The 16,716-nt window shown below is 37.9% G+C and overlaps 1 protein-coding gene across 1 annotated transcript in view; it reads right to left on the bottom strand.

Annotated features, from left to right (window-relative positions):
• Window positions 1-16,716, bottom strand: part of LOC128016480 (PH domain leucine-rich repeat-containing protein phosphatase 2) — a 53,689-nt gene that overhangs the window by 20,797 nt on the left and 16,176 nt on the right. The window contains exons 4-6 of the mRNA XM_052601007.1: window positions 9,789-9,979; window positions 6,786-6,911; window positions 493-647 (exon numbers count right to left, since the gene is read on the bottom strand). Of these exons, the coding sequence (XP_052456967.1) occupies window positions 493-647; window positions 6,786-6,911; window positions 9,789-9,979 (472 nt within the window). The remainder of the gene's footprint in view (window positions 1-492; window positions 648-6,785; window positions 6,912-9,788; window positions 9,980-16,716) is intronic.

The raw sequence follows: 16,716 nt of genomic DNA, 5'->3' as shown, positions 1-16,716 counted from the left end.
TTTTAATAAGGGCCAATTTATGCTTCTTATACATGGATTTCAGGACCTGGACGTTTCTTTTGCATACAGGAAAACACATGGCCTGTTTATTACTGCTGTGTCCTCATATAACAGTAACTGCACCGATTTAAATACCATTCATCACAGTTGATCATTAACATGTGATAGCATCACCCTTCTGTAAGCTCCCATTTAATGATGCTCTTATTGCATGTGTTTGCTCAGAAGTGGCTGTACATGTTATAAGTGCATGCACAGAATAAATATCTCTATATGATAGTGTGTGTGCATGGCAGCACAGCGAGAGACCACATCCCATCCCACCCTAAATATATGCACACAAGTTTGTGATTATGTAGAGCATTCAAGCAAAGGTTTTTCTAAAGCATTCCTACTGCAGCAGGAAAACAGAAATGATTGCTCTGTTCTCCTGCTATTCTGTCCACAATCTAAATACAGCAGTGAGACGCTCCAATCTAAAGCTGAGTTCACCTGTTGAAGTTGGCGAGTCCTCCAGGGCCGTCCAGACTCATGAAGTTGTGTCGTAGGTTGAGGTGTGTGACGTCCTGGCAGTAGAAGAGATACTCGGGCACGTCCTCCAGACTGTAGCAGGACAGATCCACCAGACTGATGGTCTGAGACACCACCTACCACACACACAGCTCATTAACATCCCGCTCTTTACACACCCTTGTGCTGCTACACGGCTAATAACAATCATCAGTGTAATATCACATCAGAGCACTGCAAGGCATTGGCATGAATGTTTATTGCTTGAATGAAATGATGGTTATAGATAACCAGTGTTATGCAAACATGTCTATCAGTTCAATGAACGTTTTCTTGACTGTTATTTCCAGTCATGTTATACAGGGTTTTAATGATAAGATTAACAATCATTTGTCCACCCACAAATACAGTTTATTTAACAGCTGCATTAAAATGTGGCTCTTCCAATCAGATTTTTTAAGATGCAAAAGATGTTGATCGAGACATCATATAAGAGCCTGGACCACAAAACCAGGCAAGGGTCAATTTTACAGATGCATGTATCATCTGAAAGCTGAAGAAGCTGTCCATTGATGTGTGGTTTGTTAGGATCTGACAATATTTGACTGAGATAAAACTATTTGATAATCTGGAATAAAAAATAAAAAATAAAAATACTTAGAAAAAACATCTTTAAAGTTGTCCGAATCAAGTCCTTAGCAATGGATATTACTAATCCAAAATTAAGTTTGAAGATATTTAAAGCAGAAAATGTACGAAATATCTTCATGGAACATGATCCTTACTTAATATCATATTGATTTTTGGCATAAAAGAAATTAATAATTTTGACCCATACAATGTATTTTTGGCTATTGCTTTTGTGCTCAAGGGTCACATATTTGTGTCGAAATCAATCAATTACTAAAAAATAATTTCATTCAGACATTTACTGGAATACAGCTCTTCTGTGATGAACTTAAATTAAAATGAATTAAATTCTTAATAAGAAGCTGTAAAAGACAGCAGCATGTGAAGTAGTTTGGCATAATCTTTTATTATTTTTACTATTATTAAAAGGGGGTTAAGTAATAAAGTATATTTACTTTAATATATAACTAATAAGAACACAAATAATAATAATAATTAAAAAAATGATAATACCAAACTACTTCTGTCTTTATGTGGTAAATTTGTTTCAGTTTCTTCTTCTTTCATTATAATCTTGATTTGTGAGAAATAATTTTTACTTTATTTGAATGTATTCAAGCGGATATTAATCTTTTACTTGATAGTCACACCACTTCATTTTCAGTTATTAAATCATAACGTGATGTTTTTAATGAGCTCTCCACATGGATTTTTAACAATATTGAAAAACTACTACCACCACCACTACTACTACCACTACTATCACCACTACTACTACTACTATCACCACTACTACTATCACCACTACTACCATCACCACTACTACCATCACCACTACTACTACCACGATCACCACCACTACTACTACTACCACTACTATCACCACTACTACTACTACTATCACCACTACTACTACCACGATCACCACCACTACTACTACTACCATCACCACCACCACTACTACTACTACTACCACTACTACTATCACCACTACTACTACCACGATCACCACCACTACTACTACCACGATCACCACTACTACTACCAAGATCACCACCACCACTACTACTACTACTACCACTACTACTATCACCACTACTACTACCACGATCACCACCACTACTACTACTACCACTACTATCACCACTACCACTACTACTATCACCACTACTACTACCACGATCACCACCACTACTACTACTACCATCACCACCACCACTACTACTACTACTACCACCACTACTACTATCACCACTACTACTACCACGATCACCACCACTACTACTACCACGATCACCACCACCACTACTACTACTATCACCACCACCACTACTACTACTACTACTACTACTACTACTACTACTATCACCACTACTACTAACACCACTACTACTACTACTACTATCACCACTACTACTACCACGATCACCACCACTACTACTACTACTATCACCACCACCACTACTACTACTACTACCACTACTACTATCACCACTACTACTACCACGATCACCACCACTACTACTACTACTATCACCACCACCACTACTACTACCACTACTACTATCACCACTACTACTACTACTACTACTACTACTACTATCACCACTACTACTACCACGATCACCACCACTACTACTACTACTATCACCACCACCACTACTACTACTACTACCACTACTACTATCACCACTACTACTACCACGATCACCACCACTACTACTACTACTACTATCACCACCACCACTACTACTACTACTACCACTACTACTATCACCACTACTACTACCACGATCACCACCACTACTACTACTACTATCACCACCACTACTACTACTACTACTATCACCACCACCACTACTACTACCACTACTACTATCACCACTACTACTATCACCACTACTACTACTATCACCACTACTACTACCACGATCACCACCACTACTACTACTACTATCACCACCACCACTACTACTACTACTACCACTACTACTATCACCACTACTACTACCACGATCACCACCACTACTACTACTACTACTACTATCACCACCACCACCACTACTACTACTACCACTACTACTATCACCACTACTACTATCACCACTACTACTATCACCACTACTACTACCACGATCACCACCACTACTACTACTACTATCACCACCACCACTACTACTACTACTACCACTACTACTATCACCACTACTACTACCACGATCACCACCACCACCACTACTACTACCACGATCACCACCACTACTACTACTACTATCACCACCACCACTACTACTACTACTACTATCACCACTACTACTATCACCACTACTACTACTACTACTATCACCACTACTACTACCACGATCACCACTACTACTACTACTACTATCACCACCACCACTACTACTACTACTACCACTACTACTATCACCACTACTACTACTACTACTAATACTACTACTACAATCACCACTACTACTACCACGATCACCACCACTACTACTGCTACTATCACCACCACCACTACTACTACTACTACTACCACTACTACTATCACCACTACTACTACCACGATCACCACCACTACTACTACTACTATCACCACCACCACTACTACTACTACTACCACTACTACTATCACCACTACTACTACCACGATCACCACCACTACTACTACTACTATCACCACTACTACTACTACTATCACCACTACTACTACTACTACTACCACTACTACTACCACGATCACCACCACTACTACTAATACTATCACCACCACCACTACTACTACTACTACCACTATCACCACTACTACTACCACGATCACCACCACTACTACTACTACTATCACCACCACCACTACTACTACCACTACTACTACTACTATCACCACCACCACTACTACTACTACTACCACTACTACTATCACCACTACTACTACCACGATCACCACCACTACTACTACTACTACTATCACCACCACCACTACTACTACTACTACCACTACTACTATCACCACTACTACTATCACCACTACTACTACCACGATCACCACCACTACTACTACTACTATCACCACCACTACTACTACTACTACTATCACCACCACCACTACTACTACCACTACTACTATCACCACTACTACTATCACCACTACTACTACTACTATCACCACTACTACTACCACGATCACCACCACTACTACTACTACTACTATCACCACCACTACTACTATCACCACCACCACTACTACTACTACTACCACTACTACTATCACCACTACTACTACCACGATCACCACCACTACTACTACTACTACTATCACCACCAGCACTACTACTACTACTACCACTACTACTATCACCACTACTACTATCACCACTACTACTACCACGATCACCACCACTACTACTACTACTATCACCACCACCACTACTACTACTACTACCACTACTACTATCACCACTACTACTACCACGATCACCACCACTACTACTACTACTATCACCACCACCACCACTACTACTACTACCACTACTACTATCAACACTACTACTACCACGATCACCACCACTACTACTACTACTATCACCACCACCACTACTACTACTACTACTACTACTACTACTATCACCACTACTACTATCACCACTACTACTACTACTACTATCACCACTACTACTACCACGATCACCACCACTACTACTACTACTATCACCACCACCACTACTACTACTACTACCACTACTACTATCACCACTACTACTACTACTACTAATACTACTACTACAATCACCACTACTACTACCACGATCACCACCACTACTACTGCTACTATCACCACCACCACTACTACTACTACTACCACTACTACTATCACCACTACTACTACCACGATCACCACCACTACTACTATCACCACCACCACTACTACTACTATCACCACTACTACTACCACGATCACCACCACTACTACTACTACCACCACTACTACTACTACTACTACCACTACTACTACCACGATCACCACCACTACTACTAATACTATCACCACCACCACTACTACTACTACTACCACTATCACCACTACTACTACCACGATCATCACCACTACTACTACTACTATCACCACCACCACTACTACTACCACTACTACTACTACTATCACCACCACCACTACTACTACTACTACCACTACTACTATCACCACTACTACTACTATCACCACCACCACTACTACTACCACTATCACCACTACTACTACCACGATCACCACCACTACTACTACTACTATCACCACTACTACTACCAAGATCACCACCACTACTACTACTACTATCACCACTACAACTACCACTACCACTACTACCACTACTACTATCACCACTACTACTACCACGATCACCACCACTACTACTACTACTATCACCACTACTACTACCAAGATCACCACCACTACTACTACTACTATCACCACTACAACTACCACTACCACTACTACCACTACTACTACTACTACCACTACTACGATCACCACTACTACTACTACCACTACTACTACTACTACCACTACTACTACCACCACTACTACCACCACTATCACCACTACAACTACCACTACTACTACCACCACCACTACTACTACCACTACCACTACTATCACCACTACTACTACTACCACTACAACTACCACTACTACTACCACCACTACTATCACCACCACCACTACCACTACTACTACTACTATAGTATTCTATAATATTCACATTCCCAAATAAATAAAATTCCCACTGACTTTGTTTTATTTATTTACTATTAAAATATTTATTACAACTTTGAATTAGCCTTTTTATTTGATATATTTTGTCTTTTCATTTTGGTTTATATTAGACTAATTTTGTTATGCATTTATGACATCTATTTAACAAATATTATATTTGAGTTTTTGTTTTAGTACTTCAAGTACGGTCAGGTACCTCAAACATATTTATTTCAGTTAGTTGATTTAGTTCAGTTAGTTCATATACTATTATTAATTTTTTTTAGCTTTATTTCAATGGACAAAAAATAAAAGAATTTTAATTGTTTCAGTTTTAGTCAACAGCTTGGATTGAATTGAAGGGCTCTTTTAGTTCGGAGTCAATCAGATCTCACATCACACAAACACACACACACACACACACACACACTCTCCTTCTCATCTATCATGCCACCTCAAACAGCCCTTTACCTCTGGATCACCCTCACACACACACACACACACACAAGTGTTCAGAACGTGTTTTGTATTATTCAGGACGGTTCTGCTGTGCCCTCCAGAGATGATCAGACCTCTTTAGACTCCAGAGTTTGGAAAGCCAATTAATTACACGATAAAAAAAAAAAAAGAGGACCAACCGAGCACAAAAAAGCAAACCTACAAGTTCAGGACAATACATGTGTGCGTTCAGAACCCAAGCGAAAACACAGACAGCTGTTTCAGCAGAGCTGTTCCCTGCAGGCGGTGGGTACGGCGCGTCCCTCCGGATTGAAAATACAGGGATTTTTTATTGAACAATCAAAAAGAAGAGAAAACACTGATGGGCTGCTGAATCACACATGAAATCTAGATGCATGTCTAGATTAGATGCAGCACGTTCACTCACTTTCGAAGCCTGCCGAAGCCAGCGCTGGTAGTCGGCCAGCGTGTCAAAGTTAACGTAGTACGTCTGAGCCTGCGGTCCGGCGGAGCTGAACATCAGACAGTGCTGCCTCCGCTTCACCTCCTCCACCTGAGACCAGAAAGATGGATGTCACCTGCAGACACTACATGCATTGATAAAACCCCTCCATGCTTTAAAAAAACACTCCAATCCATCAATTTATGTCTTGAGAAGCCAGAAGGTGCATGTTTGTGAGAAACAAATCCATCATTAAGCAGTTTTATCTTCAAACAATGAATTCTAGTCAAAATATGAGTCTATGATCCATTTCTGATGTCCTCTCAAATCAAAATCTACCCATTTATTTGTTTAGAGTGATCTGTTTTGGACTGTTTTCGCTCATAAACGCTGGTTTATCTGTGCAGATTTCTCTCCTGATTCAAACGAGACGTCTTTTGGAGAAGGTAATATTATGGATTGTGGACTTTTTATGGTGTTTTAGCTGGAAGCAAGGACTTGAGGTTAAAGACGTCTTATTGATGGATTTGTTTCTTACAAACACCCAGCTTTTCACTTCACAAGACATTAACTGATGGACTGGAGTGCTGTAGATTAATTGTGGATTACTGTGAAATTTTATTTAATGTTTTGACGGCACCCATTCACTGCAGAGGATCCACTGGTGAGCAAGTGATGCAATGCTAATGGAAACTTACTTTCATGTTAATTGTGATTCTTCTAGTGCTTTTTTTGATCCACTTAAGTTGGACTTTAGTACATCTTTGCATGTAATTTCATAATTACTTTTGCTGAAATTTTATAAACACACACACACATACAGTATTGTTCAAAATAATAGCAGTACAATGTGACTAACCAGAATAATCAAGGTTTTTCGTATATTTTTTTATTGCTACGTGGCAAACAAGTTACCAGTAGGTTCAGTAGATTGTCAGAAAACAAATGAGACCCAGCATTCATGATATGCACGCTCTTAAGGCTGTGCAATTGGGCAATTAGTTGAATTAGTTGAAAGGGGTGTGTTCAAAAAAATAGCAGTGTGGCATTCAATCACTGAGGTCATCAATTTTGTGAAGAAACAGGTGTGAATCAGGTGGCCCCTATTTAAGGATGAAGCCAACACTTGTTGAACATGCATTTGAAAGCTGAGGAAAATGGGTCGTTCAAGACATTGTTCAGAAGAACAGCGTACTTTGATTAAAAAGTTGATTAGAGAGGGGAAAACCTATAAAGAGGTGCAAAAAATGATAGGCTGTTCAGCTAAAATGATCTCCAATGCCTTAAAATGGAGAGCAAAACCAGAGAGACATGGAAGAAAACGGAAGACAACCATCAAAATGGATAGAAGAATAACCAGAATGGCAAAGGCTCAGCCAATGATCACCTCCAGGATGATCAAAGACAGTCTGGAGTTACCTGTAAGTACTGTGACAGTTAGAAGACGTCTGTGTGAAGCTAATCTATTTTCAAGAATCCCCCGCAAAGTCCCTCTGTTAAAAAAAAGGCATGTGCAGAAGAGGTTACAATTTGCCAAAGAACACATCAACTGGCCTAAAGAGAAATGGAGGAACATTTTGTGGACTGATGAGAGTAAAATTGTTCTTTTTGGGTCCAAGGGCCACAGGCAGTTTGTGAGACGACCCCCAAACTCTGAATTCAAGCCACAGTACACAGTGAAGACAGTGAAGCATGGAGGTGCAAGCATCATGATATGGGCATGTTTCTCCTACTATGGTGTTGGGCCTATTTATCGCATACCAGGGATCATGGATCAGTTTGCATATGTTAAAATACTTGAAGAGGTCATGTTGCCCTATGCTGAAGAGGACATGCCCTTGAAATGGTTGTTTCAACAAGACAATGACCCAAAACACACTAGTAAACGGGCAAAGTCTTGGTTCCAAACCAACAAAATTAATGTTATGGAGTGGCCAGCCCAATCTCCAGACCTTAATCCAATTGAGAACTTGTGGGGTGATATCAAAAATACTGTTTCTGAAGCAAAACCAAGAAATGTGAATGAATTGTGGAATGTTGTTAAAGAATCATGGAGTGGAATAACAGCTGAGAGGTGCCACAAGTTGGTTGACTCCATGCCACACAGATGTCAAGCAGTTTTAAAAAACTGTGGTCATACAACTAAATATTAGTTTAGTGATTCACAGGATTGCTAAATCCCAGAAAAAAAAAATGTTTGTACAAAATAGTTTTGAGTTTGTACAGTCAAAGGTAGACACTGCTATTTTTTTGAACACACCCCTTTCAACTAATTGCCCAATTGCACAGCCTTAAGAGCGTGCATATCATGAATGCTGGCTCTTGTTTGTTTTCTGACAATCTACTGAACCTATTGGTAACTTGTTTGCCACGTAGCAATAAAAAATATACTAAAAACCTTGATTATTCTGGTTAGTCACATTGTACTGCTATTATTTTGAACAATACTGTACATATAAAATGAAAAAATGTAAAAAGTACATTTAAAACATACAAAATAATTTGAATTCTAAGTGCACTAAATTATATTTAAGTTATTAAATATAATATAATACAATTAAAGTTACAATTAGACACACTACTAGTTTCTCCAGCACGTCTGAGGATTTAAAAATTCAAAACAGGTTTTACACTGAAGAATTCATGCAAGTGCTTCAACAAAAACACATTTCTGTCTTTAAACCCCCTGGGCTGCTAGACGTCCACTTGAAGTGTTTTACTGTAAATTGAAACTGAAACGATTCGTAGCTGAAAGTATTGTGTGTGGTAATCGACAGCATGCCACACATTCTGTCCAGAGACATTTGGTTGAAAACAACCCAGAATGATCCTTTAACACACGCTGCAGAGAAAGGTCTGATTGTTGTGTGTCTCCCTCGCTTCCCTCCTCATCCTCATTCATTCACAGCTGTGTTGATGCATCTGCTCTCTGTTATCTGTTCTCAGAGCCCGGGGTGTGTGTGTGTGTGTGTGTGTGTGGACCCCTACCTTCCCCCCGACCAAGGGTAGGATGTGCATCTTTCCGGTCAGGCTGTCCTTGACAGAGGCCACGATCAGACTCGTCCCACACAGGATGACCTGCCGCTCGGCCCATTTATGGAGCTGTGTCTTCCCCTTCCTGACGCTGAACACACCTTTCAGAAGAGTCCGCTCCTGCTGGTCTGCGTTCACCGGTTTCTCTGTGCAAACACACACACACACACCACAGTCAACAACTGCCATGTATTAATATTAGAGTACAGATATAATTGATCAAACTATACCGATATATATTTCCCATGCAAAAAGCGATCTCACAATGCAAATGCGTGTTTCTATCTGTGCATTTGTTATCTCGGGTGAATGATGTAAAGGTCAATGGGTCAAAAGTGTCCTCAATGAAGAAAAAGAAAGCTTGAAACATGTTGCACGTTTTTTAGCAATGTACTCTTTGTATTCATGTTAGATTGTGTATAGTTTTGGACATTTTTAATTTAATGACCGTCACATAACTAACTAACTAACTAAATAAACACAATTAAATGACTTTTTTCAAATGCTTTTTCAAAGTTTTAAAAGGAAGCTTAAAATATCATTAAAATACTGTTAACACTTTACAGTAAGGTTGCATTAGTTAACATGAACTTACAATGAAAAATACTTCTAAAGCATTTATTAAGCTTGTAAAAAAAATATGTAAAAAAAATTAACAGTTAATGAATAGCAAAAAAAATCATAAAACTGTAACAAATATAATGTTCATTGATATTAGGGCTGCAACTAACGATTATTTTGATAATCGATTAATCTGTCGATTATTTTTACGATTAATCGATTAATCGGTTTATGTACTTATATTTTAGTTTTTTCCATTTTTTCCCCAAGTAAATGATTAATAAAGGGTCTTTATCATTCAGCATAGATTTTTAAGAGATTTTAACCATTTTGCATTGTCATATCCTCATCAAAAATATACCTGGAGTTGTTTTATTATGTTAGTAATCCTTTGTCGAACTCTTCTGCAATCAAAACACTGACCCATACTCTAGCAAAATTCACAAGGAGATTTCAAATATTGTTTTCACCATGGCAGTCCTTAGAGCTCCTAGAGTAGTTTAACATCCAAAACAAAGCTTAAGGAATCTTTGAGAACATATTTTCACGAAGTATAAGGATAAAACAGAATAAAATTGCAGTGCATTGTATTTTATTATTTACTGGGAAAAAGCTTTATAGCTTATGCTGTGAAATTGTAAACAATCCTTCGAAAAAAAAGTGCCAATGGCAACCTGAATGGAACTCACAATTTAAAGTAAAATCCATCAGAAGGTTGTCCAGAAAAAAAAAATTGGGACACACACAAAAAACTTGCTGTGTGAAAAAGAGCAGTGAATACTTAGAAAAGAAGTGCATTTTAAATATACTCAAACATTTACCTCTCTCATTCAGTCATAATTAGGCTGCAAGTCTGAATTATGAACTGGTAAACGACAAACTGATCACACAACATGTTTGTAAAGCTTTAAATGTTAACTGTTAAAAAGCAATGTTATCAGCTTTTACGACTAAACATTTGCAAACAACCTTGTACTGGAGAATCTGCACAAATAAAATTCTTAGGGGCCGTTCACATATCGCACCTAAAAACGCGTGAAAAACGCTAGTCGCGCCGCTTTCTCCTTCTTTCCAAAGCGCTCGGACAGAAGCGCCCCTGAGACGTCTGTCTTTGCTAAGCAACCATGACGTGCTCTCTCCATGACGTGCCCTCTCCATGAAGACCCAGAAATTTCAGCAAAGGATAAATGGATGCGGTGTGTTTCTTTTACTGTCTATGGCGTGGACGCGCCTGGAAAAACGGGCGCATCGCACCGCGTGCGTGTCGCGACCGCGTCGCTTCCATTATGAGAGTGCATACTGCGCGCCTATATAGGAAATAACGAACTTGAGCACGCAAAAGACACGATATGTGAACGGCCCATTAAACAGTTCAGTAGTGCAGAGTTTACAGGTTACTCTTCATTTTAAAGGCTCAAAGTAAAGTACTCCCACTTCCCGCTGAATGCTGCAGAGACGCTGTTCGGGAAGCACGTGACATAAAACGAGGCCAGCTATTGGCTATTCGCTACTTCACCTGCTGTATTGGCTGAGTAAAACCTCCGGTGGCTCATTACTGCCACACTTTGGTCACCGCAGATTTGAAATATGCACGAAATGAGCCGCTTATGGCAAATAAAATTTATTTAGCGACGAATCGATTACTAAATTAGTTGACAACTATTTTAATAATCGATTTTAATCGATTAAATCGATTCGTTGTTTCAGCTCTAATTGATATTTAATGTTAGTTAATGCATTGATAATTATCAAAATGATAATATTTTAAGAGATTTTTTTTTTGCCATGTTTGTTGCATTGTCTCCTGACAATTGTTTTTCAAATATTAATAGGCAGCTAAACTATGATTTAAAAAAAAAAAAAAAAAAAAGTATTCCAGTTTTTTTTTTTTTCAGGTTTTTTCTTCATTATGATATCAGCTCGGATGCATCACACTGATATTCTTGACTTTATGCCTCCCAAAACAATATGAAAATGGATTTCAATTAAAATCGTGCAAAACATCCTCAACCTAGAAGTGGTGAATTGTGAAGTGAAGTGAAGCTGTAATTGCATTTTTTATTTTATTTAATAAATTTATAAAAGTGCGTTGTCATTGATCAAAGTAGAGATAAATAATCAATCGCTCATGAGTTACATTGTAAACCTACATTTTTATATTACATACACAAAAACACATTTTATATATATATATATATATATATATATATATATATATATATATATATATATATATATATATATATATATATATATATATATATATATTAACAGCCCTGGTGTATGACATTTTAAATATACATCTTTATACATATATATATATATATATATATATATATAAAAACCCGATTTCAAAAAAGTTGGGGTACTGTACAAATTGTGAGTAAAAAAAATGGAATGGAAAAATTTACAAATCTCATAAACTTATATTTTATTCACAATAGAACATAGATAACACATCAAATGTTGAAAGGGAGACATTTTGAAATGTCATGCCAAATATTGGCTCCTGTTGGATTTCATGAGAGCTACACATTACAAAAAAGTTTTGACAGGTAGCAATAAGAGGCCGGAAAAGTTAAATGTACATAAGGAACAGCTGGAGGACCAATTTGCAACGTATTAGGTCAATTGGCAACATGATTGGGTATAAAAAGAGCCTCTCAGAGTGGCAGTGTCTCTCAGAAGTCAAGACGGGCAGAGGATCACCAATTCCCCCAATGATGTGGTGACAAATAGTGGAGCAATGTTCAAACGGCTGATTCATTCATTAAATGAAGTAAATGTTTTAATAAATGGCTCACTGAATCATTGACTCATTCAAAAATGAATCATTTAGTAACGAAAGACTGTTATGTGTTGCTCACAGATGTTCAAAAGTTCTGCTGTGGTTTTGCTTAGAACTTTTTTTGTTATCGAAAAGGTACAAAAACGATCCACACATGCACACACACACAGAGAGAGAGAGAGAGAGAGAGAGAGAGAGAGAGAGAGAGAGAGAGAGAGAGAGAGAGATTGATGTGCTAATGAAGGCCATATGTAGTGTGAAGTGTGAGCTGATAAGTGTGAAAACGGATGAAAACGGATGAATTGAGCTGCCAGTAAACCATGTCACATGTATTGGTCAGCTCATAGTGATCCACACACACACACACACACACACACACACACACACACACACCCTCCATGAACAGCAGCTAGTATGGAGTAGAAACAGAAAGTAATGTCATACTACATCAAATGTGGCTCAATCATTAACCAACATAGCTAATTATTGTAGATCAGTTCAGTGGCAGGAGAATCTTTCATTCACAATCGTTGCAATAGTTATATATTATCATACAATATCTTAAACTGAGTGGAAACGTGACCAAACTTTGGATCTAATGGTGAAGTATGCAATATTCTGGATGTTCAAATATTCAAGTCTAATATGCAGAGAGCTGTTGTAATAAAGCATGCGCAGGTCGACCTCCTGAAGAGTTGAAACGCTGTGACACTGTGCAGCTTTCAAAACATTGCTCTGTTTGTTTGAGTTTTCCCACAAGTCAACTTCTGACTCGAGATCTGGCGTGAGTTTGGGAGGGAACGCCTGTAATAAACCACTGGACATGTTTAATGCATTGCATACTTCCCAATGTCTTTTGTGAACAGCATGTGCCATACACTACATGATTTAACATTTCATAGAATAATATTGGTCACATGACCTCATTACGTTGCATGTTATTAGTAATAATCTCAGAAATAGATAAGTAAATTTTCCATATATATATATATATATATATATATATATATATATATATATATATATATATATATATATATATATATATATATATATATATATATATATATATATATATATATATATATATATATATATATATATATATATATATATATATATATATATATATAACCCACAACATCCTGTCCTCAGATGCACCAACACATACACACGTGTGCGATGGCACTAAATGAGCACTACGTCACCAAACCATTTCCATCCAGCATCAAAGAAAAGTAAAAGCCTGTCTAGTCAGCAGAGATCTGACCACATGTTTCTTCTGGAAGAGCACGTCACTGAGTCATGAGTTTTAGAGACACGAGAGCTCATCGCACACCAATGCCAAAGTGGCGACACCAAACTAAACACACCACACAAACCAACCAATAACCGTCAGCCCAGCCCGGCCCGTGGGAGAAGACACTGGATGACCAACACAAGATTATGAGTGAACTAACAATGGATTCATTCAACAATAGGCTTCTGTACAGCTTCATACGGAGGATGCATTTACTTCTATTATCCAACAGAACAACAAAAATTGAATGGACATATTTCACCTGTAACACCTAATGATTGCATTCCTAAAAACCACACGACCCGTGACATACAAGTGACTGTATGAAGAGGAGTCTACGCTAAATCAAAGTGAACTCCACTGTCTGACATCATAGCGAGCGATCTGGAAAAACACGGACGGAGAGAGACTGAAACTGTACAAGCCACAAGAGCACAGAAATAAAATACACTTTCCTCTTGAATCTCCGCTAATAGAACAACACTGTGACTGAGAGATAATGCACTGAGATGCATTAGAGGCCAACGCGATACGCTTTCAATGTGGTAAACAATCCAGAGCTCAATTACACGCAGGAATCCTCCGTAATTGCAGGAGAAGAGTCCGTCTGAGAGCAGATGAAAGCCTTCAGTGATGGAGGATGCCTAAATGTCCTCCAAGTGAATCTTCACACTGTAAAGACTGCCAGACAGCAAAGATGTGGCTGGCCTACACTAGAAAAGGCCATGGTAAACCCATTCATCCTAGTCCATGGCCTTTATGCCTCCAGCAGATATAACACTTGATGATGTGTTACTAGTACTGCTGCCATGAGAGAAAGAGTGACGAGAGCCGTGAAACCCTTCGTTTCAGTTTCCACCGGTTTTGAGAGGAGGAGGTTTGAGACGCTCCACCAAGTGTAAATGCATCTGAATGTTCAGGCCAGATTTGCAAACTTTAGTCCTCCCAAAAGGACAACTTTTTGAGTCGAGAGAGTAATGTGGCACATACACAACAACAACACCAAAAATGACATTGAAACTTTTCACTCAAAAATTACTAGTGAACTTCACGAATAATTACAAAGAAACCACAAGTAGCCATTAAATGTGACATTTTGAAGTACTAGAAAGCAAACCAATAAGTCTTTGTTTCACTTACAACTTAAAAAAATAAACAGTTTAACAGCTGCTAAACTTGTTTTAGCCACTTCGAGAGCAGCACAATCTCACTGCCAGTCAACAACATTATTAGGGAAGTTATATTTGCATATATGACAGAATTGGCACATCAGATTTATATATAGCCTATATATCTATACATGTGACCCTGGACCACAAAACCAGTCTTAAGTGTCAATTTTTCTAAATTGAGACTTCTACATCATTTGAAAGCTGAATAAATAAGCTTTCCATTGATGTATGGTTTGTTATTTGGCAGAGATAACTATTTGAAGATCTGTAATCTAAAGGTGCAAAAAAAATAAAAATCAAAACACTGAGAAAATCGCCTTTGAAGTTGTCAAAATGAAGTCCTCAGCAATGCATATTACTTATCAAAAATTAAGTTTTAATATACTTACGGTAGGAAATTTACAAAAAAATCTTCATGGAACATGATCTTCACTTAATATTCTAATGATTTTTGGCATAAAATAAAAATCTATATAATTTTGACCCATACAATGTATTTTTGGCTATTGCTACAAATATACTCCAGAGACTTAAGACTGGTTTTGTGCTCCAGGGTCACGTGTAAACAGAATTATGCAGCCCTAAATCATAAATGTGCACAGTAATGCACAGTTTGTTAGTACAATACAATGCCCATACTCATACAGTTGATATTTTAGTATATTATATTACAGATTCACATATGAGTGGTCTGATCTGTTGACACATTTACATGTTCACTTCTCCATAAACCTGCAAACACCATACCGGGGGACAAATGCAACTCATGCTTTCAAACCACGCAAATTATTATTCGCAACCAATACTTCTGATTGGCTGTATAAGCACTAGTCTCATGAATAATGTGTTGTGACACTTCTACATCAAAGTCACTTGATGATTCCAACCCATAATAAGACTAAAACTAAGAATATGAATCACATACCTCTTAAAATGAAAAATAACAAGCATTATTTCTATGCTATTATTGTCTTCCATTATGTGCAAAAACACATCACCTTAAAAACAATGCATTTGTGTTTAGTGTCAACCTTTAACACACTTTCTCAAACTTCATTGAGG

This window comes from Carassius gibelio, chromosome A7 (assembly GCF_023724105.1).
Source record: "Carassius gibelio isolate Cgi1373 ecotype wild population from Czech Republic chromosome A7, carGib1.2-hapl.c, whole genome shotgun sequence".
Lineage (NCBI taxonomy): Eukaryota > Metazoa > Chordata > Actinopteri > Cypriniformes > Cyprinidae > Carassius > Carassius gibelio.
Note: the sequence above shows the minus strand (reverse complement) of the source record. Positions and strands in the feature narration are given on the sequence as shown.